The following is a 25,968-nucleotide window of genomic DNA, read 5'->3' on the forward strand; positions in this document are numbered from 1 at the left end:
CTTTGGATTACTTAATATATTATCATGCTGTTTACAATTACATGAATGTACTATTGCTGTGATTTATTACTGTTACTGAAGGTCCGCGACTCCGAACCGTAGTAAAGGGACCTCTGGCTAATACGGTGGGTTCATGTCGGCCTCGTAGCTGAAAACTAGCTTTACTTTGTTGTCTGGGTCAACTTTGCTAGCAGAGACAGAGAGAGGCGTTGAAAGGCTGCTCCAACAGAACTTATTGTTTTTGGAGGGAAACAGGAACACGGTGTACAGTCGAGTCTTAATAGCTTACTTACAGCTGGGCTCGTCAGGCTCTCTTCTTGGCTGCAGTGGTTATTATTATATTTACATGCTTCCAGCTCCCGTTTCTGCTCGATGACAGCTCGTACTTTTCCTTTTTCTCCCTCCCTCGCTCACAGACACATAACGGGTATGGCAGTCCATTCTCCCTGCAGCACGGACTACACTGCCCATGATGCTACATTCTTTAGAGCTATACCTGTAGCATTCTGCCTGTTAGCTTAGCACAACAACAACAAAAAGGCCTCTCTCACCCAGGAAACACGCAGAGAGAGAGCGTCACCCTGTAACCATGGCAACCGTAACGCTGCCGCCTGGAACAACAGAACGTAGCTGTCAAACAAAACCCAAACAGTCCTGACCCGCCACAATATGAAACAGGGAAGTACCGCCGTGTAATCCATTTATTTCAACAAAGTAACTGTATTCTAAATACCACCTTTTTAAACGGTAACTGTAACGGAATACAGTTACTCATATTTTGTATTTTAAATACGTAACGGCGGTACATGTATTCCGTTACTCCCCAACAATGTTCGTGGTGTCGTAGGTTTCTGTCGTGGAGGAAACACAACCAAGTAAAATACATGACGTAACAAATGTAGAGCAAGTTTTATAAACTGACAGGAAACACCCAGCAGGGCAGTGCAGACTAAAGCTGACCACTCCTCCTCTCACTCCTCTTCCTCCTGTCGTTCCTGCATCAGTAACACACTGACGCTGATACGATGAAGGACTCACACATGCTGAGCAGCTGAGTTCAGTGACCCTGCAGTTTAGGAGCTTTTTAATCAGCAAAATAGTGAAAATGAATCCAAAATGATCAACATTCCTGTGAAAAGCAAAGATGAAAGAAATTTAGTTACTTTAATAATCAAATTGAATTCATTACTCGTTTATGATAAATCTCTGCTGCATGTGCTCACATGTTTAAATGACTGTGATCTGATAGAAAATGGACCTTTTCCCTTTCTGTTACAAACAATCCACCACCTGCTGGTTGCTCCGTGTTTTCCCGTGACAGCAGTTTATAGGTTACGGAGAAGTTTCCTCGCCGTTAATCCGCGATTGCTCACGGTCTGGGATTGGGCCTTGACCTTCAGGTGCTGCGGGTTAATCCCGTTAGCCCCGCGGGCATCCGCTGTGAAGCTCTCAGCAGACCTGCGCCGGCTGTGCCACACTCTAGATCCGTGCAGCACCGGCATGCAGAACCACCTGTAGGCACGCAGGTAAGGAACGCAGCTCTGTTATCACGTACAGTGAAATGTGGAGGTTTGTGTGTTACGTAGGTGGTGCTTTAAAACCTGATGGAGCAGACAGCTGGTGAAGTTATTGTGGTTTCATTTCCTGTGCTGAGTGAGCGTGTGCGCTATCTGACCCTCCTTAAAGATGTTTTGAAGCCGGGACTTTAATTTGAACTCTAAAAAATAAAAATCTGAATACAATCAAAGTTAAATTATAATCTTGAACTATTTTCTTTCTTTTTTCTTATAAGTGAAGGGACCGTTTATAATAAGGATATGAGTTGATGCTAGGCAGTGAGGATGACAGTTAGTAGATTACTTGGGGCCAGAGTTGCACGATTTAATGCCACAAATTTGAGAAGAGGCGCCTCTGATCTCTGCTGATGGGAACGACGTCTTCTCCGTGGATCATCCACGACAGGATTCTTCCTTGAACATGCGACAGCTCCGAGCGCTGTGATTATGCTGTATTAGTGTCTGGAGCCAACCTATAGATGCAGCTGAATGAATCTCGGCCCTCGTTAGCTCACAATCACTGATCGCTGCCCCTCAGGCACGAGTGATGCTGACAAAGGAAAATGAAAACGCGTGTTTTAAAAGAACAATCTTGTGATTGACATTCAGGAATAATCGTTTGTCTCGTGTCCTGGATGTGAGATCACGGTGCAGGACATCCTCGGTTTTACTGACGTCTCCCCCCTGCTGATGAGGATTATCTCAGCGGGCTGATGAACTGTCACCGAGGACAATATGGATAATCATGCATATATGTGTGAGATCAGTCAGCACAGTGGCTCTCCTGGAGCCTCTGAAACACTCCGTCTTCAGTCGTGCGCATAGGCCGCTTCAAATGTTCTCGTTCCCACATTCGGGACGTGTTTCTTCCTCTCTGAGCGATCGACCCCCCGTGGAGCCTCTCGCTAAAGCAGCTTACGGTTTGCTGCTGCTGGAACAAAGTCCTGCCTTCTAACGTCCTCTAACTCTTGACTTCTGTGTGTGCTTTGCATGATCCTGATTTCTGGGAGTCTCTCCTGTGAGCTGACAGTGTGAGCAACAATGAAGCAGCTGAAGAAGCTGCTTTAATGAAGCCACGAGTAACGAGTTACTGATTTATTATCATCAGGACCATCGGCCATGTTTGACGAGGCTCTTTAATGTGTTTCACTTCAACAGGATGTTTAACTGGGTGGTGAAAGTGGTTCCTCAGCCTCCTGATGCTGGGACAGACGACGCTGCCAAGACCTTTGATGCTGTACGACACACACACACACACACACACACGCACACACACGCACACACACGCACACACACACACACACACACACACACACACACGCACACACACACACACACACACACACACACAGAGTAATTAACAGTCTGTTTTCTTTCCTTTCAGCCAACCAAAATTAAAGAGGGTGAGGATTATCTGTAACCTTTTATTCTCTTTTATTCATCTCTATATGTGCTCATGGATCTACAGCAAATGTCTTTATCTTCTCCTGCAGCTGCAGTGAAGACCGCCGCACTGAAAGATGCAGACGAGGTTTCAGAGGAAGGGTAAATGTTTGTGTCCATCAGCATCTTTGTGTCTCGGGGCGTGCACAGCTGCTGACTTCTATCTGTGCATGCGCATCCTTTACAGCCAAGCGCAGACTGGAGTCTTGGGCTGGTTGTCTAACGGGTTCGTCAGCGCGCTCCCACAGCCTGCGAGCAGCCCCCGACTCAGCAGAGCCAACTCTGAAGCCAGGGTGAGTCTGCAGTAGAGATGGCACGATACCACTTTTTTATGTCCGATACCAATACCGATATCATAAATTTGGATATCTGCCGATACCGATATGAATCCGATATAGTGTGTTTTTTAATCAATAAAACTGTTTTTTTTTAATATCTTGCTGCATTTTGTATAAGTTTATACTCAAGTTTAAATAAACAACAACACTAAAGCTATTCTGTTATACCTGTATGTAAAAATTACACTGCGCCTAAAATATTTCATATTTCAGCAACACTGATCAATCTAATAAACTTAAACCTGCTCCATCCTCCCTGTTCTGGTATTTTAAAGAGTACTTAGCAGAAATATTAAGCAACCTAACTAACAGGGCTGCAAACTCCCAGCAAAAAAAAATAGGGAACCACCCTCCACCTCATGATGCTTAATCGATGTAATCAAATTTAATTTGATGCAGGGGGAAAATGCACAGAAATAAATTATTTTTCAAGAATAATTAAATAGATTCAACATCTTTCTTCAACAGAACTGCAGACTGCACAGATGGTTCCCAAAGGAAAAAGTACTATAGCTTACTAGGGTATATTAGAAATAACAGTTACTATATACAGTAATGGACTTATATATATTTTTTACATCAGATTAAAACTTTGGGTGTAAGATTCAGATAATTATTTATTAAAAGCTCGACATTTTAAATGAGAATAAGAAAGAAAAGTATGTCTTTGTGCCCCCTTTTCCCTGTTCATGCCCTATCGGCCCCCCTGGCTAAACTTTGCTAGATCCGCCCCTGCACAGTTACGTCAGCTGTAGAAAAAGATCCTGGTGTAGAAATAATATTAAATAAATTCTAACAACAGCTGATCAAGCTTAAACGTGCTGCTGTTGTTCAGCTGCTGGTTTCCTCTTTCTGGTGCAAAGTGGGTCAAAAACATAGAAGAGAGACGATCAGCTGATCATTGATCAGTTTCATGATTGAAGTAGGAGAGAGAGAGAGAGAGAGAGAGAGAGAGGCAGTCCCTCTATATATCGGTTGTTAATCTTAACGTGGGAATGCTTTACAGACATTCAGAGATGAACTTACACACTTGCTTTACTTCTCTCCGGGAAAACTTCCTCGGAGATGAAATGCTGGTTTGGTAGCACACAGCCGCTCTATCATGCTACGGTTATGAGCCGGGTTACGCCGTGTAGCAAGTTTTGTGAGGTGCTTTTTTGATATTTAATGGATCGGATTACATTTTTTATTTCTCGCCGATATCCGATCCAGGAATTTGGGTCAGTATCGGACCGATACCGATACGTAATATCGGATCGGTCCATCTCTAGTCTGCAGATGACTGGAGTGAGTTTCTGTGACGTCGTAGTCGTAGGAGATGATCTATAAACACAGAATCATCTCCCTTATGTTGTGGAAATGTCCTGAGCACAGTTTAACAATATTTTATGAGCACCAAATGTTCACACAGTTTGCTGGGGGCTTGTGTCCTGTAAATGACGCTAACGAACACTAACATGATATACTTACCACTGTGGGTCCTTCTCATGAATAAATCCTCACATGAAGCTGTTTTATCAGCTGAGTTTGTGCAGCTTGTACAGTTATTAGTTCAAATTACCAAAAGAAAGCAGAAGGACCTCCTCATGATCACCATGTGACTGATGAACCAACACACGAGTGTGTCACAATCATTTCATTTGTTTTGTTGGTGTAAAGATGCACTTTCACTGAGCTGTGAATCCTGGACGACTGTTGTGGACAAACTGTTTTATTTAAGCTTCATTTTATTTTCTACTCTTCTCTCTTTGTTTCTATATATTCAGCCCGGAGAAGATGGAGACAGGTACAGTATGACTGAACATGTGCTGAGTTTATAACGAACTCACATGAAATCAAATGAAACTGTGCTTCTCTGTCAGGTCAGTGATCAACTGGGTCACTCAGGGTCTGACCAAAGTGCTGCCTCAGCCCGACGACAAGTACAGAGAGGCTGAGAAGGACACGAAGGACGAGGAGCACACGGAGGTTAGAAAACAAAGCCGGAGAATATTCAACATTTAAAAAGTGTCAGTTTGTCCTGTGAGCACGTTTATCTTTAGGAAACACCAACACTAAACTTACTGAGTGTTTAATGGAGGTCAACGAACAGTTAAGTGGGTGACACTTGGCTGAAGCGGCGTGATACTGTCCCACAGGCTTAAAAGACTAATCGCGTATAAGGATCAAGGCTATAAAGGAAGTTGGGGGGGTATCCTGTTAAACACCTTCACTGCCATCTAAACCAGGGCACCGACATTTATACTTCTTTGTTACACTGATAAACAAAACAACACCAGCCATCGTCTCTATGTTACGCGTTTTAATCTCTCTCTGCTGTTCCAGGTGTACGACGTGAACACGATGCCAGGTATGTTCCACGATCATGCAAACACACTGCATGCATGTTTCTTCTTGTGAGTTAATAACAAAATGCATGAATGAAATGTTTGTGGTGGGTTTAAACTCAGATTTCGATCCACTTCCTCACATCCCTGTGGTGGAGATGGTGTCAGACGACGAGGACACGGAGAGTTTGGCTCCTCACTTTCCTCCCAAGTGAGTGTAAACCGCCTCCTGCTCCACGTTCACACACGGCAGCCGTAGCGAGGAACAATCTGCACTTTGTCTGAATTGCAGCCCGAACACTTACAGGCGTCCTGATATTAAATACACACTAATGACACAAATCACAGAGTTAAATATGCTGCAGACGTTCAGGCGGCCCCCTTGCTCGCTCTGTTTCAGTGTGGTGACCTGGATAAAGCAGATCGTCCCTCAGCCGGTCATACTGCCCCCTGGTGCTGTGCCCGTGGAACCGTCAACCAAGTCCTCCCGCAACTCTCTGGATAAAAGTAAACAAAGCCTGAAAATCCCAGTTTAACAGCAGAAACTGTGACTTTGTTTGAGGATATATTTTTTGTAAAGTGCTTCGTGTTGTCTGCTCCACAGTTCTGTCTCCGCCGCCTGAGTCGCTCAGTGGGATCTCTCTGGATACTGAAAGCAAGGCCTCTGGGTGAGTGTTGAATAACATCCACGTGGATGAGAGCGCCCCCTTTTTAGCAAAGCAGCATTTTGGGGGTTGCTCATGGTATGTTTGCACAGTGTGAGGCGCACTCCTGACACTTGGGTTGTTGCTCCACAGTGTGGTGAACTGGTTTGTGTCAGGGCTGGGTCTGAAGATGCCTCAGCCTGTTTCTCCATCCAAGGATGAAGCGAATGTAAGTGATGGGGAACAAATAACACCTGACACCTGATTCTTCTTCTGTCATCTACTGACTCATGTGTCCCTGTTTCAGACTGTACCTGAAGTCATTCAGAAAGGTGAGTCTGTATTTTCCTGTCAGCACTTTTTGATCCTGAGCGCCACAGTTCACAGTTCAATCAGCTGGATTACTATTCTGTGTTTTCTAATTCTAGAGAAAAGCGTAGAGTTTGTAGAAAAGAACAGAACATTACCAGAAAAACTCTTCTTTCATTTTGAACAGCTCCTCTGCATCAGTGTGACATTTGCAGACTCTTGCATGCTTTCTGTTGAAGCAGCTTCTTGTTTTTTCCTTATAGTTAATGAAGAGGTGTTTTGGTCGGACGGCCGGAGCCTAACTCAGTCCCTCTTCTCCTTCTGTTTCAGGGGGGAAGGTGCTGCGAGCCCCTTAAACAGCAGGAGGAGACGGCTGGGGGATGCTCTGACCCGCACAGATAGACCAATAGGCTCATTGAACTGTCAGCAGACAATAGGGACGATAGGCAGCTGTGAATGAACACATGAACATAATAATATCTTAAACTCACCTTACTGTACTCTGTGCAGGTTAATATGAATGTATTGTGAACTAAATATAACACAGAAAATGTGTTTTATCCTGTAATCCTCACATTTCATGTTTCATACCAGAGCTTTTAGAAGATGACTGTAGGCTGTGCACCCAAAATCATTTTAATGCTTTTTTCTCTTAAATGACTGTAACAGTGATGTCCAGTCATGGTTTGGAGATTACATTTGCAGCTCCAAAATCGGGCTGTGACATCACTGTGACGCTCCCTGCGTCAGGGTGCGTCGTATGTTCGTGTTGCCATTTCACTATAAAAAACAGCAGCTAGAGATACTGTAACAATCCTGATGTACTTACCATAGATTTACACACCTTTTTATCCTTGATATGATCATTAAATGGCAGCTATGTTCAGTTATTATTGTGTTCGATGAGAACAGATTCTGTTCTGTACGGAGCCCCGCAGGGGACATGGGAGAAAAAAAATTAAGACGGACTTTTGCGAGATCTCGCAAAACTAACTCGGGATCTCGCAAAACTTTTGTGAGATCTCGCAAAACTAACTCGGGATCTCGCAAAACTTTTGTGAGATCTCGCAAAACTAACTCGGGATCTCGCAAAACTTTTGTGAGATCTCGCAAAACTAACTCGGGATCTCGCAAAACTAACTCGGGATCTCGCAAAACAAACTCGGGATCTCGCAAAAGTTTTAGCCGCATTCTTCCCATTAGCTCGAAGCTAACGGGAGGTCGAGACCTCCCGTTAGCTTCGAGCTAATGGGAGGTCGAGACCTACTACAGCCGGGAGGAACACCGCTTTCCCGGCACATCGTGCCCCGACCGCCCGGTCGGCTTCGAGCCAGCGTCCGAAGAATGCGGCTAAAACGTTTGCGAGATCTCGCAAAAGTTTTGCGAGATCCCGAGTTAGTTTTGCGAGATCTCGCAAAAGTCCGTCTTAATTTTTTTTTCTCCCATGTCCCCTGCGGGGCTCCGTAGTTCTGTGTCTTTAAAGGACCTGAGTATTTAATTTTAGTTTCTTGAGAATATTTTGTGTTTTTTTGCTTAAAGAAAGTTGAGCTCAGTTTGGTTCTCGGTCACGTTGCTGTATATTTAAAACTTAACATCAAGCCTGCACGAGTCACTGTGAGACGAGCTGTGTGAGGCTGGTTTGATCGTATGTATCTGCTGTGTAGCCTTGAACTGTGAACTGTGGCCTGGGGGTGTGTTGTGATGTAAGAGAAGCACGCTTGTCATGCAAATGAATGTAGTAAAGACTGTAAAGGATGAAGTGAGAATAATAAAGGATCAGTGTGTGAACTGATTTTGTGGTGCTTTCATCAATAACACCGATAACTGAGAGGTCTTCGAATCCTAACAACAACATTTCCTACCACCAATGAAATCGCAGCTGACGATCCTCGCGCCCAATAGAATTATAATTATACTGGTTAAGATAAAATCCCCCAGTTTTACCAACCCAACAGTTCTCATGCTTATCGTCCTCTCACAGCATCAGCCAAACTCAAACCAGACATGGTGCTGGAAGACGTGGAGTCAGACAACGAGGGCCAGCACAAACGTGCAGATCCTCCCAAAGCTCAAGCTCCGTCTGCATCCCTGCTTCCACCATCACCTGCACCCCTGCAGCAACAGGAAGTGACACAACCCTCACAGTCGCAGAAATGCAGCGCCGCCCCTCCGGAGCCACAGCCGTCAGAGAGTGCCACAAAAGTATCTCTGGAAGACGCAGAGACCCAGACAGGCCGCTGGACGCCGTTTATTGAAAACATCAAGAAGGAGGCTGAAGGGGTGGCGTTGGCTACCATGGAGGAGCGGTAAGGATGGCGGACAAATGGAGAGAAACAGCTGCGTCCCTTATCAGATACTGAATGTTTAAATCCATCATTGTAGCACCAGGATGCTTTTTTAAAGATATTCTCTGCTGTCGTATTTAACACCTTACGACAATGAAAACAGCCAACAAAGAGAAATGAACCTGATTTAATGTAACGAGATTTTCTTTATCATCAAAGGATATTTAGCTCACAGCACAAGCACTTTGTCCTGTTTTCCTTCAGTCTGCTTCAGGAGAGGATGGAGATGGCCCGGATGGCTGAAGAGGTTGCCAGGCAGACAGCTGAGATGGCCATTAGACAGATGGCCAGTGAGGGACAGTCCATCAAGCTCTCGCTGGGGAGTCAAGAACTCCTGGAGGAGCCTGAAGCTGAGTAAGACGGTGTACCCAGAGTAAACGTTTGTACATGTGCTCAGGTTAGCTTTGGCAGTGAGAGCCTGTTTGTGATTTGACGCGAGGCTCCGTGTCCACTCTGACCAGGCTGCCGGTGCCGCTAGAAGAGGAGAGCGAGGTGGAGATCAGCAAAGCCCCAGAGTAAGAACTCAAATAAGAGCTTCCTGGTTGTTAACGTCGTTGTAGGACTTTGTCTGTGTCACTGTGCATGTCATAGTAGTCTTGTGTTGTGCATAGCAGATGTGCATAAATGCTGATGTTGTTGCTACTGTTCTCCTGATTGATCCAGCAGCTTGTTGAGAAACAAGTAGCAATGCAACAATATAATATACAGGCTACTTTAAGCTGCAGTCAGGATTTATTAGGTTATTTAATAGGAAATAAAGGATGTTGTACTAATAAATACACATAGAATAGTGTGTAACTGCATCTTCCAGCAACGTCATGCATTTTCATGAACTTTATTACCCTTGGGCAGTTTAATGTGTGGACGTCTGCAGGCCTGTGCTACAATCAGTTTCTAGCAAAGTGGATTTTATGTCCTTTTATTTATCTGCGTAAAAAGTGATCTTGACATTAAAAATGTGGTTTTTAAGGGAGTTTCAGTTTCAGCTTTCTTTGTCATATGCAAGTTAGCACAGGGTCAACATGAAATGTGTCTGACAAGCACAACAACAAATCTCTCAGCAGGATAAAACAGTAGAATAGACTATTATACATATAAATATACACAAGTTTAAATAAAGACATTTTGAGCACTAAACTAAACTTTACAGAGAGAAAGTGACGGGTATTGAGGTGTGTGTGTGTGTGTCGGGGGGGGCAGGAGTGAGCAGCAGTACAAGATGGGCAATAGAAGTAGTAACAAATCTACCATCACAGTTTATTATAAGGCAGAGTCGAGCGCAGACACAGTAACATGTATCAGGCTCATGTGTAAATCTTGTTGACTAAAGTCTGTTTGTCAACACCAGCAACGATATTGGACATAAAGAAATAAATCATCACTCTCTGTTACGACACCAGCACGGTCAGTTTGTTATCAGCAGGTCCAAATCCCGCGGGTTCTCGTTATGTGATCTTTGCATCGCATCACTGTGTCGTAGCAACCACAGCTTCCCTTGGCAACAGCGGACCCTCTTACCTCCGCGCGCCCGCCTCTTTTCCTCCTCTCAGCTGTTGCCCCGGTAACCCCGCGCACCTGCTGCAGCTGCTTCGTCCCTGGATTAAAGATGGACGGACATATCGGAACGGAACCTTTTCCTCGTTGTTTTTCTCATATTCCTAAAATCACCTGATGCAGTTTATGCGTCTCAGCAGCCGAAGTAACGCGTGTCGATGCTGGTGGACATTTTTCTGTCGGGACTAATAAAGGTAAACACAGCCTATTAAAGAAAGAAAGAAAGAAAGCGTCTATAAAAACGTGACGGTAAAGCTTACAGAGTTTCTATTTATCATAACTAACGTTTTTCATGTGTAAACAGTAACTCGTGTACAGAGTGAGCTTTTCTGCTACAGGTCGTCACAAAGTCGGTAAATTTGTGCTCAACGAGAGAAAACAGCAGCTGAAGTTTCTTCATCCACAACAAATATTTCTGATATCCAGTAAAAAGCGGCTTAAATGTAACCTGGTTTATGTGTGTCACGTTGGAACCTGCTGAAATATAAAAATAAATAGTAGGAACCAACTCTGTCATAACTGAAGTCTATGAAATGTGATTTTACTGTAATCTCATAACGTTAAAACAAAGGAGAACCTCTCCTAAACTGCAGTATGTGTCCAGCTAACAATAACAGCACTTATTACACTGTAAGAATCTGACAACACAACCAGCTGTGACTTGGGTCACCATAAGAGGACAGCTGTGTATTTCCTCTCGCTCCTGGGCCGCCCAACAACCCGTTCTCTTGTCCTGTTCTGCAGGAAGAACGAGAGTCTTCCTCAGGAGGAGCAGAAAGTTGAGACTGAGGAGCCCGCCGTCAACGAGCCAGGTAGATGCAATTCAAATATATATTAAAAATGTTTTTATCATTAAGAGGAGTTTCTCTCATTCAGCGTGACATATTTAAGTAATATTTAAGTCAACACTCTTCTGAATTTACAAATGCAGGACTGTGTGTACGATCAAAGGACGAATGAATGACTGATTTCAAACCCTTATTGCATAGGTGTCAAACTTAATTACATTTGTCCCGCGAAGCCATACCAAATGACTATCAGAGCTGGCCTACTGCTATTATTGTTTAGTATTAAGCTTTGCTTGTTCCATATTCAGTTTTTCAGCAAAACTTGTTTGAGTCCATAAGAAAAGATTCATTCTTAAATCTGGAGGAATAAATATATTTCAATAAATATTAATGTTAGCCCGCGACTTTGTTCCAGTTTTGAATTTTGGCCCACTGTGTATTTGTGTTTGACACCCCTGCTTATTGGATCTTAGAGCTGCAGGAGGAAGCCGTGACCTCACCACCTCCGAGCAGCGAGCCAGTGGAGATTTCTGAGCCAGAACAAGCACAAGAAGCAGAAACCAAGAGCCCAGAAGCTCCTGCAGAAGCCGAGCCCATCACTGAGCAGCCGCAGAAAAACGAAGACGTCGGTCAAACTGCTAACGCTGACAAGGCTCCTGAAAAAGTAACGTTTCACAACGATTGGCCGTATCACTGCGTTACTCTTGACTCTGTTATGCTAAAGCTAACTGCCCGACTGACTCAGTACAGCTAAAATGATTTTTTTTAGTTACTAACAAGAAATCTAATAATAATGTTCATCGGATAACTGATTCCCAACTGTTGTGCGTGTGTTTTTGTAGGAGGAGGAAGCTACTGGGGATGACTGCGGTGGTACGTACCGTCTTCTTATTGTCTTTCAGGAAAGTCTCAGATTGCTTATCTGACTGTAACGCTCGTTCATCTCTTTGGACTTTAAATAGTAGATTCATTCACTGCTTGAGTGTGACTGCAGAGTTCATCTGGAGAGTCTGATATTGTCATTCTCGACTGGCTTCGTTGCTGTCTGATTGCCAACAGTGCCCTTCTCCTACTGTATCTGCCTGTCGCCCTCTCTCCTCTGTAGCTCCAGTCAGCTGTGATGCATTTAAGAGCTGCCTGATGCGCATTCCCTTCACCTCCGAGTGCCTCGACAACATCAACGCATTCTTCAAAGAGAACGGCATCACTCCTCCCCAAATACCTTCGGTGCCTAAACTCTCTGACTTTACCAAGTACTTACCCACCCTACCCCCAGAGATACGCCAAGAGCTCTCCCAGATCAGACTCACACAAGTTCCCCGAAATATCGCCCAGACTTTCACCGAGCTTTTGCCCCAAAGCTCGGAAGTCTCAGTGGGCCCTAGTCTGTCCGGTATTTCCCAAAGCCTCTCGAACGTCCCGCAGAAGCTCTCCCGGTTTCCGAGCTTGGCGCAGCAGTATTTCACGAACATTCGGAACCACCTCAACAGCCTTATGCCTCAAGATGCCTAAGAAACAACAACAACAGCAAAAACAGAAACAAGACAACAGTCAGCAAGATGTAGAACTGAGCCGGCTCGTGCGACACTCCCCTCTCCCTCCTCCTCATCATCCACAGCTGCGATCCCGATCCCCTTCTCCCTCCTCCCCTAACGGCAGCATCCTCGAGTTGCCCAACGTGCCATCCTATCCACGCCTGCCACCCATCGTCAGCTCCCCTTCCAAGCAACCCAGACCCCTGTCACATCAGCTGTCTGGTCTATCTAACCCAGCATTCTTCATTGAAGATGACTCAGACATCTCAGCAATAAGACCTGCAGGTGAATCCACATCAGTGTAGCGTTCACTGTCCTCTCACTCCCTGTACATCCTGAACTCAGTCATACTGCATGTCTCGTCATATGTGACTCTAAAATCAACCTGGCAGGCTGACACTAAATCAAATACGAAACATCAGTAAAGGATGCTTGAGTTCAGATGTTTAGCTCGAGAATGTGTGCAGGGTAAAAAAGTAGCTCTTTGTGTTGTTAAAGTAGATTTTTGTGTCTTTTTGTGTTGCTTTGTCGTTCCTCGAATAAGCTCACCTCTGACCCCGAGTTTGCGAGGGCTCATAGATGGGTAAGGTAAAGAGTTAAGGTGTTCCAAAGGATTGAAATATACTGACGCCATCTATTTTCTTCATCACTTTGATGAAGTCTGTCAAATGACTGTTGACAGAAGTGTGCCAGTGAATCATGAGCCAGATTAACCAGATTGTTTCGCTTGCAAGATTAGTAAACTAGTCCTTCACTATCAGGGCGTCTATACATGGCCTAGTTCACGCGTGAATCCTCGTCATTAGCCCGCTGTAGGTCCCGCTAAATCGACCGTTCTCCCAGCCTGCACTGCTCCTGCTTATACTTGTGACCTGCTTTGTCTTTTGCGTTGCTTTCAGTAGTACGTGACGTTTACGTTGCAGCATCAGTGTTGCCTGTTTGCAGTGATGCGGTTGGCCTTGACTAAATGAAAATAAATGTCTATTTCTCCAGAGAGCTCCAACATCAGCCTTCGCCCAGCTGTTAATGTAGAGGATGTTGACTCTGATCATAAGAGGGCAGGAGGAGCAAAAGGAGGAGGAGGAGGGGAAGAACAAACCCCCCAAATCCTCACCCCACAGGACCCAAAGCTTACAACCCTCACTGTTCCTGTGACCCCTTCAGGTCGTCAAAGGTGAGCTAACGGGGGATTTATACTTCTGTGTTAAATCTGTCCCATAGGTGCAAAGCCTACGGCATGAACTGACGCAGTGAGCAGCTGGAGGGAGATGTTTCCTTACAGCTATTACTGTAAAGCTTGAGGGACAATTTAATTTACCTAAAAAACTCTGAAACATTACACGGCCTCAACAATGAGTGACGAGCAGGGAAAATAAAGTGGCAACATTTTCCATTTTTCCATTATGGATGGCTCTGCATGTGAAACACTGTGACCTCATAAACACCACCATCCACTGACATGGTTTACACTAGGGCTGCCACAAACGATTATTTTGATAGTCGACTAGTCACCGATTAATTTTGCGATTAGTCGACTAATCAGATCATCATCCATTGGACCTAAAATGTACAGCTTATTGCACCAGCAGCATCTGCTCTTATATAACTATCATTAGCTTACAGCTTGAAGTGTTTAAGGTATGTGCTAACTAAAAATAAAGACAAGATGAGAGTTTATTAAATTTTAATGACATTTGCAGATTGTTTCGGTGAAGTTTAATAAACTCCTTGCTATCTAAAATATAACAGGACACCGGAGTAAATTCTCGAGCATCTCACACTTCTGATAATCAGCTGTCTGCTTGACGTTTATTCAGCTGTGTAAAAACTATAACTTTAATCTCAGCCAAACCGATTTACTCAGGAACAAATAAAATACTGAAAAAAGCCAAACAATAACATTTTTAAGTTATCTAAGTGACTTATATATCATGTTTAACCTGAGTAGCGAAAGACGGCGGTGGGTTTGAAAACGATTAGCGGGAGTCCGGTGTTCTCACGGCTCTAGTTAGCCTAGCCCCCGGCTAGCTATCGAGCTAGTGGCTAACAGACGCCTCCGAAAACGTCGGAGCGCTTTTGAAAATATGTGTCTTGATAAACTGAGCAGATATTTGAGGTTTACACAGCTACATTCTCGTCTGAAAACATGTTAAACGTTTATTTTGTGACACAGAAAGAATAATAAGAGTAATATTAAAACTAACTAGCTGCCGCCATTGTTGGAAACTGAGCTGGGCTGCGCTATGAATTCTGGGACACAGTTTCTTCTTCTTCGGGGTTTAACGGCAGCTGGCATCCTTGTACATGCAGTGCTGCCATCTTCTGTTTCAGTCCGTTATTACACTCTTAAATCCTACTACTTATTCCTGCGTCTTTTGTGATCTTACAAAGCTTCAAACGACGCGTCGACTATTAAATCAGTCGTCTACGATTTTGATAGTCGACGTAATCGTGACTAGTCGACTAATCGTGGCAGCCCTAGTTTACACTATTAACACTGCTCTACAAATTCACAGCAGAAGACTGAATCAGCATAAAACTGCATAAACATCCATATTTTTAATATGATCACTAACTAAAATAATTATGCTCTTAACTGACTGGCTTCTATAAAACTCGCTGTAAGATTTATTTAAACACTAAATATTTAACAATACGTTGTTAGATGTTATTTTTGTAAGATACACTAAATCAGTGGTTCTTAACCTTGTTGGAGGTACCGAACCCCACAAGTTTCATATGCATTCACTGAACCCCTCTTTAGTGAAAAATAAAATGTGATTTTTTTCAAATTCAAGACATAGATATGTTTTTTATTGGTGCACATAATGAGTCGTGCATGTCACGGTGGAGGCTCTGCCGAACCCCTGAGACCGACTCACCGAACCCCTAGGGTTCGATCGAACCCAGGTTAAGAACCACTGCACTAAATGATGAAGATAAGAAGCTGTCCATGCCGCGTCCTCCTAAAGAGGAGAGCAGCTGTGCAGCTTGTAATCAGATTAGTGCCCATAGCATGTCTGTGAGGGCACCATTAATGCTGAACAATATCAATATTGTTGTTTTCTCTGTCTGTAAATGCAGCTTTGGTTGTATGTTGTCAACAGACTAGTGTGTGTTACATTTAACATTTTGCTCTCACGTTTTGATCTCAGTTCATCTCAACTAAATATTTTTAACCCTCTTCTCTCTCCTTACGCTTTGCATCTACAGTAAAGGAGATAAAGAGTAAGGATCCTGTTTGAATTGTCTCCTGGGGCATTTGTGCATGCTCTTCCAACAGTGACCACTTCCACCATGACACTATAGATGTATTTGTGTAGCATATATGCAATCCTGCCATTATATGTCATAACACAGAAATAAGAAGTAGACTCACTGGGATACATGATCTGTGTGCGAGCTTCTCTTTGTCATGTGAAGCATTTTCATCCAAATATTTGTAGCAGCAAATATATTAATGCAGTTGTACAACGTTTCATCATAAAAGGCGTTTGTCTCACATATGTCTTTCATTATTACATTTTCCATTTTGGAGTGAAATGCTTCACACTTCCTACAGTCTGTTATGCTTTCTGTGATTCACCCTACTGCCCCCTACTGTCCATCTTATTGCTCTGCAGTCTTTCCAGAGTCACTGCTGCTGCTTTTGTCTGTATTTTAGTGTCCTGCAGAACAATGTGCGTGCACTCAGAAACATATGCTATCCTTTCTGCACGTAAAAACTGCCAAAAAAACTACGCACACGAGGAAACCGGCACGTACAGTTTATGCAGAACACAGAAAACAGTTTGTTTTATGAGTCGTTTGGAAAGAGTGCTTCCTGTTTTGTGTTGCTGTGTCTTGTGATGTTCTGTTGTAAAGTGTGATGGTACTGTTTCTACTTTTGCACGGCTTTGTGCTTTTGGTTGTTTTCATAACGTAGCAAAAGTCAATAAACAAATGCATCACAATCCTGCGCTTGCTTCATCACTGTGTCACCTGCCGGTCACATCACTGTGAGTGATTTAGACTTCCTCATCTGTGTCCTGGATTAACTCCGTTCTTCTGTTTGACAGCAGTGGAAGGAATCGCAGGAGCGTCTGGACAAAGATGTAAGATATCTGATCCTTACTGGTCCGTGCACTTTCCCATCTGAGTCCTCGTTCACTTATTTATTCAGTCATCATTTCTATTTTCAGTCATTAACATGGATAGCTGCATGTAGCTTTTCTTACTTCTTTTGTTTTGACCATAATCTGCAGTGATGTTAGGTTTTACTGTGTGAAATAAAGAGAATAATGTGACTAAGTCTGCCTGACTTTGACAGCAGGAGGCTTCATTCTGAAAGTGAGGATGACGATGAAGAGGCAAACATGCCCGTCAGAGCCTGGCCCAGCCAGACCAGCCTGCACAGCACAGACGACGTGTGAGCGTGCACACACCGAGATAAATAACTGACATTTACAATAAGAAAAATCAGCATCGTCTAAATAAATTGATGTCTCTGTGTCCAAGTCTGAAAGAACGTCCAGCATCTTCTGCCAGTCAGACCAGCACGGTGGTCAACGAGAGACTCCAGGAGCTCGTCAGGATGTTTAAGGAGAGAACGGAGAAGGCCAAGGAGAAACTCATCGACCCAGACAGCTCGGATGAAGACAGCATCATCACCTGTGAGAGTCACACAGAAACAAAAGAAGTCAAAAAGATTTGCCAGCACATTTCAGTGTGTGCGTTACGGTGCACTTCACTTCCAGGTACAAAGAGTCTCGTCCTTGCACGGCCATGAAAGCTGCCACTCAAACACAAGACTGATAAAATTACATAAAACTGCCCAGTGACTGTCACACACAGGTGAGCAGCTTCTGCCACCCACAGAGTTTTACCCACAGTGTCCCTCATTCATCCCTCAGTTTCACTCTGTAGTTAAGCGCTTCCCAAAGTAGCTTCCTGTAGGTCACAGTCTCAAAGACAAACAGATAAATCAGTGCTTTGTTTTTAGCAAGGAGGTTTGTTTTATAGAGAAATGTCCGTGTATAAAGATGTGTGAAGGAAGCTGCTAAAATGTTGCAGCCAATGAGATCCTAATAAAACCAAACGAAGGTCTGTGTGCACACGTGCGCCACAAACACCTCTGACAACAGGCCGATCACATTTTTCTCTTTTGTTGTCACGACAGCTTCTAGTTACATTTAGCATCTGTTATTATAGCACCCAGTGAGAAGTGTGTCACTTTTAACTGTGCTGAAGTCCAACATGTCGTCTGTGTAAAGCCTGTAAACAGCTGCAGTGTCCTGTGGTCTGCTTACAGATGGATAAACCTTTAACACTTTATTTGTTCCAGTAACCGATTTTTATATAAATGTCTACCAAATGCTAAGAAGGTAATAAAGCTTTGCTGAATCTTATCTTTAAGGCACTGTTTTCTTCCTTTCCTTCCTTCCTCCAGCTCCTCCTCAGCCTCCAGCTCCTCAGCCTGCTCCTGGAGCTCAGCCGCCAGATGAGACGCAAGCAGGTCCGTCAGGAGGAGGAGGAGGAGAGAGCGGGACGGAGGAGGAGCAGCCTGGCCGTTGCTGCAAGGTGAAAACACCTCGGTGGATACGAGCCTGTGTGCGATTCCGCTTCCCCGCCAGCATCGACCCTTTCACCAGTGAGAACCCAGCGAATGCGTCACCGTCTGCCGCCTTCAGTGTTGTGCTGGACAGTTACTGGAATCATACCTCACACACCCACAGGCTAAGCCACACAAATCAGACCAGATATTTCTGAGAAACAACACACACACTTATCAAGAGCTTTGATTCTTATCTTTAAAGGAAAAGAACACGAGAAACATGACATCATGCGAGGTTTTGAAAAGGTCAAACGACTGCATTGTCCTGTTTTTACAGAAACCCGTGTTGCAATCATCGACCATTTACTTTTCTTTGTGAGACTTTATCTTTTCTTATTCTTTTGCATGTTTTCTTTAGCAGCACTTGGATCTTGCATGGTGGCAGCTGATGCTTTCTTAGTTACACTCTGCACCTCTGTGAACCGTCCACTCACTTAACTCCCTGATTTCTTCCTCTTGTCAGACCTGATGTACGTGCTGTGGATGTTGTTGGTGTCTCTGGCCTGGAACTGGAACGTGTGGTTCATCCCAGTGCGCTGGGCCTTCCCCTACCAAACCCCGGACAACATTTACTACTGGCTGTTAACCGACTACCTGTGCGACCTCATCTACATCCTGGACATCGCTGTTTTTCAGCCGCGCCTGCAGTTTGTGCGTGGAGGGGACATAGTGGTGAGTGGGTCAAAGGAGTAACGTGGACACTTGTTGTAGTTTAAGAGTGTAATTGTGCACATTTTGCTTTTGTTACAGTGTGACCCAAAGGAGATGAGGAAGAATTACATGAAAACCAAACGTTTTAAGGTAAAACATTAAGAAAGTGAGGTACATGTCAAAGGTCGTGTTTTCTTTGCATTTAAAGGGTAGAATCAGTAAAGTGAGATCCTCTCGTTTTCAGTTTGATGTGGCCAGCCTTGTTCCCCTTGAGCTCTTCTATTTTAAAACTGGCATCAACCCTCTGCTCCGCTTACCACGGCTGCTGAAGGTGAAACCCTGACACCACACACCCAACGTTTCCTCCAACAATCTCACTGCTCGCTCATTTCCTGGGCTCTACATCACCTTTAGTTTTAGGAATCAGTCATTTACAGTTTCAAATACTAAGCTCTACAAATATTTTCCTTCCGTATCTGCAGATCAAGTCCTTCTTTGAGTTCAACGAGCGACTGGAGGCCATCTTGACCAAAGCCTATATCTACAGGTCAGCGTCACACTGCTGGTCGTGTCCTGATATATCAGCACTCGAGTGGCAGGAAAAATTGTGACTGTATTGTCCTCGTTTCCTTTTTGAAATAAAGTTTTAAGAGACATACAAAGCTACCGAGTCACAGGTGAACAATCTGCTGTCAGATGTGCATTTCATGCATTTTCCTGTGTTTTCCGTCTCTTAGGGTGATTCGTACCACCACCTATCTTCTTTACTGTCTGCACTTTAATGCCTGTCTCTACTACTCGATCTCTGACTTCATAGGACTGGGACTGACTCAGTGGGTGTACAACGGCGAGGGCAACAGGTTGGTGGGTTGTTTTTAGTAGCGGCCATGTGTCTTTTAACCAAATGACTGCTTTGAAGATAAGAACAGAGTGTTTCTCTTCTCAGTTACATTCGCTGTTACTACTTCGCAGTGAAGACCCTCATTACCATTGGGGGTCTGCCAGATCCCACCACCCTGTCTGAGACCATCTTCCAACTCATCAACTACTTTATCGGAGTCTTTGCTTTCTCAATCATGATTGGACAGGTAGGCCTCATGTACAGTCTTTGCCCACCTTCCTGATTTCTTTTTTAAATATTTTTCTCACACTTAAATGTTTCAGATCATCGAACAGATTTTAATTTTACACAACGATAACCTGAGTAAGTATAAAATACAGTTTTTAAATGATGAAAACAAAGCCAACATCTACCTGCACCTGTGTGAAAAAGTATTTGACCCGTTGGTTAAATGATGAATTAACTGCGACTAATCAGGTTTTTTGGACAGTTGAGTTCAGTTTCACTAAGCGCACCCAGGCCGACATTGGAACGTGTCTGACAAAGTGAAGTCTGCTAACAGAAAGCGGCTCATCACTGCACGATGTAAACAAGCATGAAGAAAGAGTTGCAGCGCATTTCTAAGGCTTTGGGACTCCAGCGTTAAAGAGCCTGGAAACTATGGTGTGTTATGTCCCTGGCCATATTTTGGATCACGTTGGCTGGATTTTGTTCTGGGTGTCCTGTGCCTTTAAGAGTCTCTGCAGGTCCTTCCTGATTGGAGAGCTGGCAGCTGCTGATTGGTTCCATCATCAAGTGGCTGTTTTCAAAATCCTCTCCAGCAGTTGTTCCCAGTGTTGCCAACTTAGCGACTTTGTCGCTATATTTAGCGAGTTTTCAGACCCCCTAGCGACTTTTTTTCTAAAAAAAGTCGCTAAAAAAAGACGTGAAAGTATCGCTTTTACTCTCAACAAGCAGCGGGTGCTGTAACGCAGTCAGTTCTTCTTTTACTCTTTTACTCTTATGCTGTTTTGTGGATCACAAGGTTTAAAACTACTTATAAACACACACAAAGTAACTCCACCAGAGTGCCTATTTCGGGTCACTTTTGCCGGTCCAAGCCCGGATAAAGGAGCAGGGTTGGAATTGTGACATTAAAAAAAACAATATTTGCTAAAAGAAATTTAATTCGTAGTTCTAAATAAACTCTAAATGCATTTAGGACGTTTTTTACTCACTTTATGTCTCTTCCACGATGTTATTTCTCTCTCCAACAACATAGGTTACAATTACATTAGCATGACCAATTGTGCAAATTAGGTGATGACGTCATTTAGCGACTTCTAGGACAACCAATAGCGATTTTCCTTACTGAGGAGTTGGCAACACTGGTTGTTCCCCCTGACAGCAGCAGAGCCGTCCTCCGCCTCCAAACCTTTAACTGTGATAAACTTCCGTGTGTGACTTCGGAGAATTGCTAAGTTTTGTATACAGTGTTTAGATGCTTCCACTTATGGCTCTGAAGCAGAAGGCGTGGACTGCCTTCCTTCTCTTGTTTATTCAGTTAGGGAGTTAGCAGTAGCGCTTGTCTTGTGTTTGCTAGCACCTCCCTTTTTGGAATAGCTTGTTCTGTTTGTTGTTTTGGCCTTTGTTCACCCCGGAGTTAAAGCTTTCGGTTTTTGGTAACAATAAAACCACCTTAACCTGTAAATTGGCTTCTGGATATGGTTTTGGGGACCGGGCCGGGGTCACTCTCCTTTTAACCCTTATGTTGCGCTCCTGTACTCCTAGACCAGGACGTAACGGGTGACGCTTCCAAAGGAGTGAAAAAAAGTCTGGATGATTGTCAAGACTTTGGGGAAGTCACCACAGTGGTGGTGGTAGTGTGATGGTCTGAAACATTTAAATGTGACAAATATCGAAAAAGAAATCAGAAAGGGGGCAAATGTTTGTTGTGGTTTTGGGACACTAATAATCCTCATTTTGCTCATTTGTCTGTCAGATGCGTGATGTTGTCGGTGCAGCTACAGCAAGTCAAACGTACTACCGCAGCTGCATGGACAGCACTATTAAATACATGTCCTCCTACCGCATCCCGAGAGACGTCCAGAACCGGGTCAAAACCTGGTATAACTATACGTGGCAATCACAAGGCATGCTGGGTGAGGAGGACGTGATATATTTGCATTCATCTTACGCATCCGATGTTTCCGTCACACCTGACCCTTTGCTTCTTCCTTTACCGTCCAGACGAGCAGGAGCTGCTGAATCAGCTGCCAGATAAAATGCGTCTGGACATAGCGATCGATGTCAGCTACTCCATTGTGAGCAAAGTCCCACTTTTTCAGGTAGGAAGTAGAAATACAAAATGTAGAACATACTGGTTTCACTTAATCTCACTTTTTAAAATACTTTTATGCATCTGGAGAAGTGACGCCAAGGTTTTATTGTGGCTCTCCCTCCTGACAGGGTTGTGACAGACAGATGATTTTCGACATGCTAAAAAGCCTGCGCTCGGTCGTCTATCTCCCGGGGGATTATGTCTGCAAAAAGGTACATGTGCTTATTTCTCCATGTTCTGGTGTATGAATAATGTCAAATATCTCTGTCTAATCAGCTGGCTCGGGTATTTCACTTGTCTAAGGGCGAGGTGGGTCGGGAGATGTATATCATAAAGGCTGGAGAGGTGCAGGTGGTCGGAGGCCCAGATGGGAAGACTGTATTTGTCACTCTTAGAGCAGGATCAGTCTTTGGAGAAATCAGGTAAAGACGTGGCACACAATTAAGAGTAAAGGTAAAACAAAATGTTTTCACACATGCAAACAAGCATAGATGTGATGGTCACACTCCAAGGTCCCAGAACCATTTTATACATCAAATCAAACAGTTACACTTATAGAGAAATTCCTCTTTCCTGAAATGTAAAAATGCAGCTTTCTTTTAAATAATGCTGTTTTTAACCACAGTGCTCTTTGTTTGGTAGCTTGCTTGCAGTCGGCGGTGGTAACAGGCGCACAGCCAATGTGATTGCTCATGGCTTTGCCAATCTATTCATCCTGGACAAAAAAGACCTGAATGAGATCCTGGTCCACTATCCAGAGTCCAAGAAACTGCTGCGCAGGAAAGCCAGGTAGAATATGAATAGAAATAATATTTTCCTGTATCTGTACTGTCTGATTTCCCCTCACTGCCAGCTCATCAAACGCTTCGCTGCTGTCGGCCACCCATCATCAGTTCAAGTATCCAGTCCAATCCAAAAGCACTTTAAAACACCCAGCACAGGACCAAAGTGCTGTACAGAAAATCAGTTAAAAACAAAAGAATAACAGAAAACAGCAAAAATTAATAAATATATAAAACACATAATACATAAAAATTAAAACAGCCCTATATTAAAAGTAAACAACATCTTAGCTCAGAGAGATAAGATGGGGCAAAGCCACGGAGAGCTTTAAAATAATTTTCTTACAGTAATCCAGCCGACCGCTAACAAAGGCGCGGATCACTGTCTCAAAGTGCTGCTGTGAAAGAACTGGCTTTATGTTAGCCTCAGCTGAAAGAAGCCAGATTTTACCACTGCCTTAATCTGACTGTCAAACCTCAGGTCACAGTCCGCTTTGACCCCCAGGTTTGTGACAGCTGGTTTAACATACTGGGCTGCGTGGGATCTGCCTTTTTTCTTTAGAGGGACATAGATCTGACAGTCATCAGCATAAAAGTGGAAAGCAATGCCGTGCTTTCTCAGTACAGAACCAAGAGGAAGCAGATATAAAGAAAAGAGGAGGGGGCCTAGAACTGAGCCCTGTGGGACACCACACAAGAGGGGAGCGGAGGACGACACAGGAAGTTCGCCACTCCAGTGCTGTGCCCCTAATGCCCACCCAGTAAAAGGATCCACTGTATCAGTGCAGTCCCCAGCATCAGTCGCTAAAAATATGTCATTGAAAACCTTTAAAAGGGCTGATTCAGTGTTATGAAAGGGTTTAAAACCAGATTGGAAAACCTCTAAAACATTTTGCTTTCCCAGGAAGGTATGACTACTTACAGTTGTCGTTAGCCGGATTATCCTTGTCTCAAACAGGAAGATGCTTAACAAAGGAAAGAAACCTGAACCTAAAGACGAGGCTAAGGACCCCCCGCTGGTACCAGCAGCTCCTGTCAGGGCAGAGACGCCCAAACTGTTGAAAGCAGCTCTTGAGATGACGGAGAGATCGTCGGGGCTTAAAGGCGCTTTGGCAAAAGTCAAAGAGAAGACGAACAAGTCCAGCATCTCCTTACAGGTAAACATGATCAAACCCTGAGCTAACCCAGCAAATCATCTACTCTGAATAGAAGATTTATTTACTCTCCTCTTCCCTTCTCAGCCGTCCATCTCCTCCCCCCTCCCACCTCCATCCCCCGCCTCCAGCTTGGAACCTGACAGGGAAGTGGACACGCCGTCACCCATGTCTGCCGGCTCGCCCACATTTCGCTCTGCTTCCCGGTGTCGGTACTCTGCGACGCCTCAGTCACCCTCTGAGTGCCACAGCGACACAGTCACAGAGGAGCCAATCAGTGATGATGAAGGAAACGGGAAGAGGAAAGAAAAGAAGTCGTGATTACTTTCTATTTATTTAAATGTATTTTCAATTGTATAGCGCCAAAGCTGCTGCCTCAAGGCGCTTTAGACTTTAGGGGAAAGACTCGATGATATCAGAGAGAAAACCTCAGTAATCAGATTTCCCCCTATGAGCAAGAACTTTGCGACAGTGGGAAGGAAAAACTCCCCTTTAACAGGAAGAAACCTCTGGCAGAACCAGGCTCAGGGAGGGTCTCAATAATAGTTTGAATGATCGTTAAATAATTATATCTATAATTATAGCCTAATGCATTTATCACATTGTACTAGTTAAGTTTTATAGCTCATCTAATGTAACAGGAAACTGTCAGTCCCACGATTCTGGCCCATTTTCATCGTCTGCACTGAGTTTACCTGAGTAAATTCTGCAGGATTGAACTTGTCTTTCTGTGAAACAGGAAAGAAGAAAATGTTTTTGCTGTTGTTGTTTCCTGAATGTTTACGGATTCTTTTTGTAACCTTGAAAGTACGATTGCCTTACATGTCTGACTCTGTGTTGTGTTGGTGTACGTTTTGTTTTGAACAAAGATACTGGGTAAGGTTGTAGCAACATCTCCTAACTTCACAATAATAATAATAATGGATTGCATTTATAAAGCGCTTTTCAAGGCACCCAAAGCGCTTTACAATGCCACTATTCATTCACTCTCACATTCACACACTGCAACAGCATATTTTACACATTGATACATATGTAATTGTAAAGCAAACAGTTTATTACTATGTACTAAGAACTAGCCTGCTGATGGAATTAACCTCACTACAGTCGATCTTTTTATGTTTTCTTTTGTTTTGTACAATAATGTAAATATATCTGTTTTTGTATTTATTTAGCTCACACAGTTTAATTTTAAGTCACTGTGCTGTTTGTGTTGTCACGAGACTGCAATAACTGTAGAAATGCAAAATGCTTCACTTGTGCTGTAAATGCTTAATATAATCGCACAGCAGTACTTTTGTATAGATGTGCTAACTGTAGCCACAAACAGTGATCCGTACTGTCAGACCATAGAAAGGAATCATCGACAAAGGCCTGTTTTTTTGAGTACATTTTATTGAAATAAATGAGTTTTCGTCATATTTTAGCATCTGTTCTTGTCTTTGACTTGTCATAAAGGTAAAAAGAAAAAAAACATCCTGAAAAGTTAAAAACAAACCGAAACTAAACAGGAAACAACAGGATGTGAAACCAGTTAGTTCTGGTGGTTGAAACAGTAACCACAGACCAGGATCTGGTTCTTGGTTCACTCCAGTTCAAATCAAGAACAAATTTGACATTTTTACTACTTGGGGGGAAAGGGGCTTGAATGATAAATCTAGTTAATATCTTTAATATCTTTCTTTTCTTTTCTTTTTTGCAGGTCAATACACGGGTTAATTAATTCTTAACAGCCAGTCCCCACAGCTAAGTCGCAGTCTTCTCTCACACAGGGGAGATTTTTCTGCA

At 43.7% G+C, this 25,968-nt stretch overlaps 1 protein-coding gene across 1 annotated transcript; it reads left to right on the forward strand.

Moving 5' to 3' along the window:
• Positions 1 to 1,471: 1,471 nt before the first annotated feature.
• LOC102780610 (uncharacterized) lies at positions 1,472 to 24,541 on the forward strand. The gene is made up of 38 exons (XM_087842793.1): positions 1,472 to 1,526; positions 2,715 to 2,793; positions 2,941 to 2,959; positions 3,050 to 3,101; positions 3,187 to 3,292; positions 5,104 to 5,123; positions 5,200 to 5,305; positions 5,663 to 5,687; positions 5,788 to 5,875; positions 6,065 to 6,171; positions 6,269 to 6,332; positions 6,462 to 6,537; positions 6,616 to 6,640; positions 8,599 to 8,923; positions 9,167 to 9,316; positions 9,424 to 9,477; positions 11,261 to 11,328; positions 11,778 to 11,968; positions 12,147 to 12,177; positions 13,833 to 14,013; positions 16,053 to 16,067; positions 16,898 to 16,933; positions 17,149 to 17,247; positions 17,337 to 17,491; positions 18,268 to 18,468; positions 18,896 to 19,104; positions 19,183 to 19,233; positions 19,328 to 19,414; positions 19,566 to 19,630; positions 19,821 to 19,943; positions 20,030 to 20,171; positions 21,906 to 22,065; positions 22,154 to 22,251; positions 22,373 to 22,456; positions 22,548 to 22,666; positions 22,887 to 23,033; positions 23,985 to 24,183; positions 24,268 to 24,541. Exons 2-38 carry the CDS (start codon positions 2,716 to 2,718, stop codon positions 24,499 to 24,501), a joined length of 3,990 nt encoding a protein of 1,329 aa, XP_087698919.1. The 5' UTR covers positions 1,472 to 1,526; position 2,715; the 3' UTR covers positions 24,502 to 24,541.
• Positions 24,542 to 25,968: the final 1,427 nt, after the last annotated feature.

Source organism: Neolamprologus brichardi, chromosome 7, assembly GCF_056152115.1.
Source record: "Neolamprologus brichardi isolate AB-2024 chromosome 7, ASM5615211v1, whole genome shotgun sequence".
Classification (NCBI taxonomy): Eukaryota; Metazoa; Chordata; class Actinopteri; order Cichliformes; family Cichlidae; genus Neolamprologus; species Neolamprologus brichardi.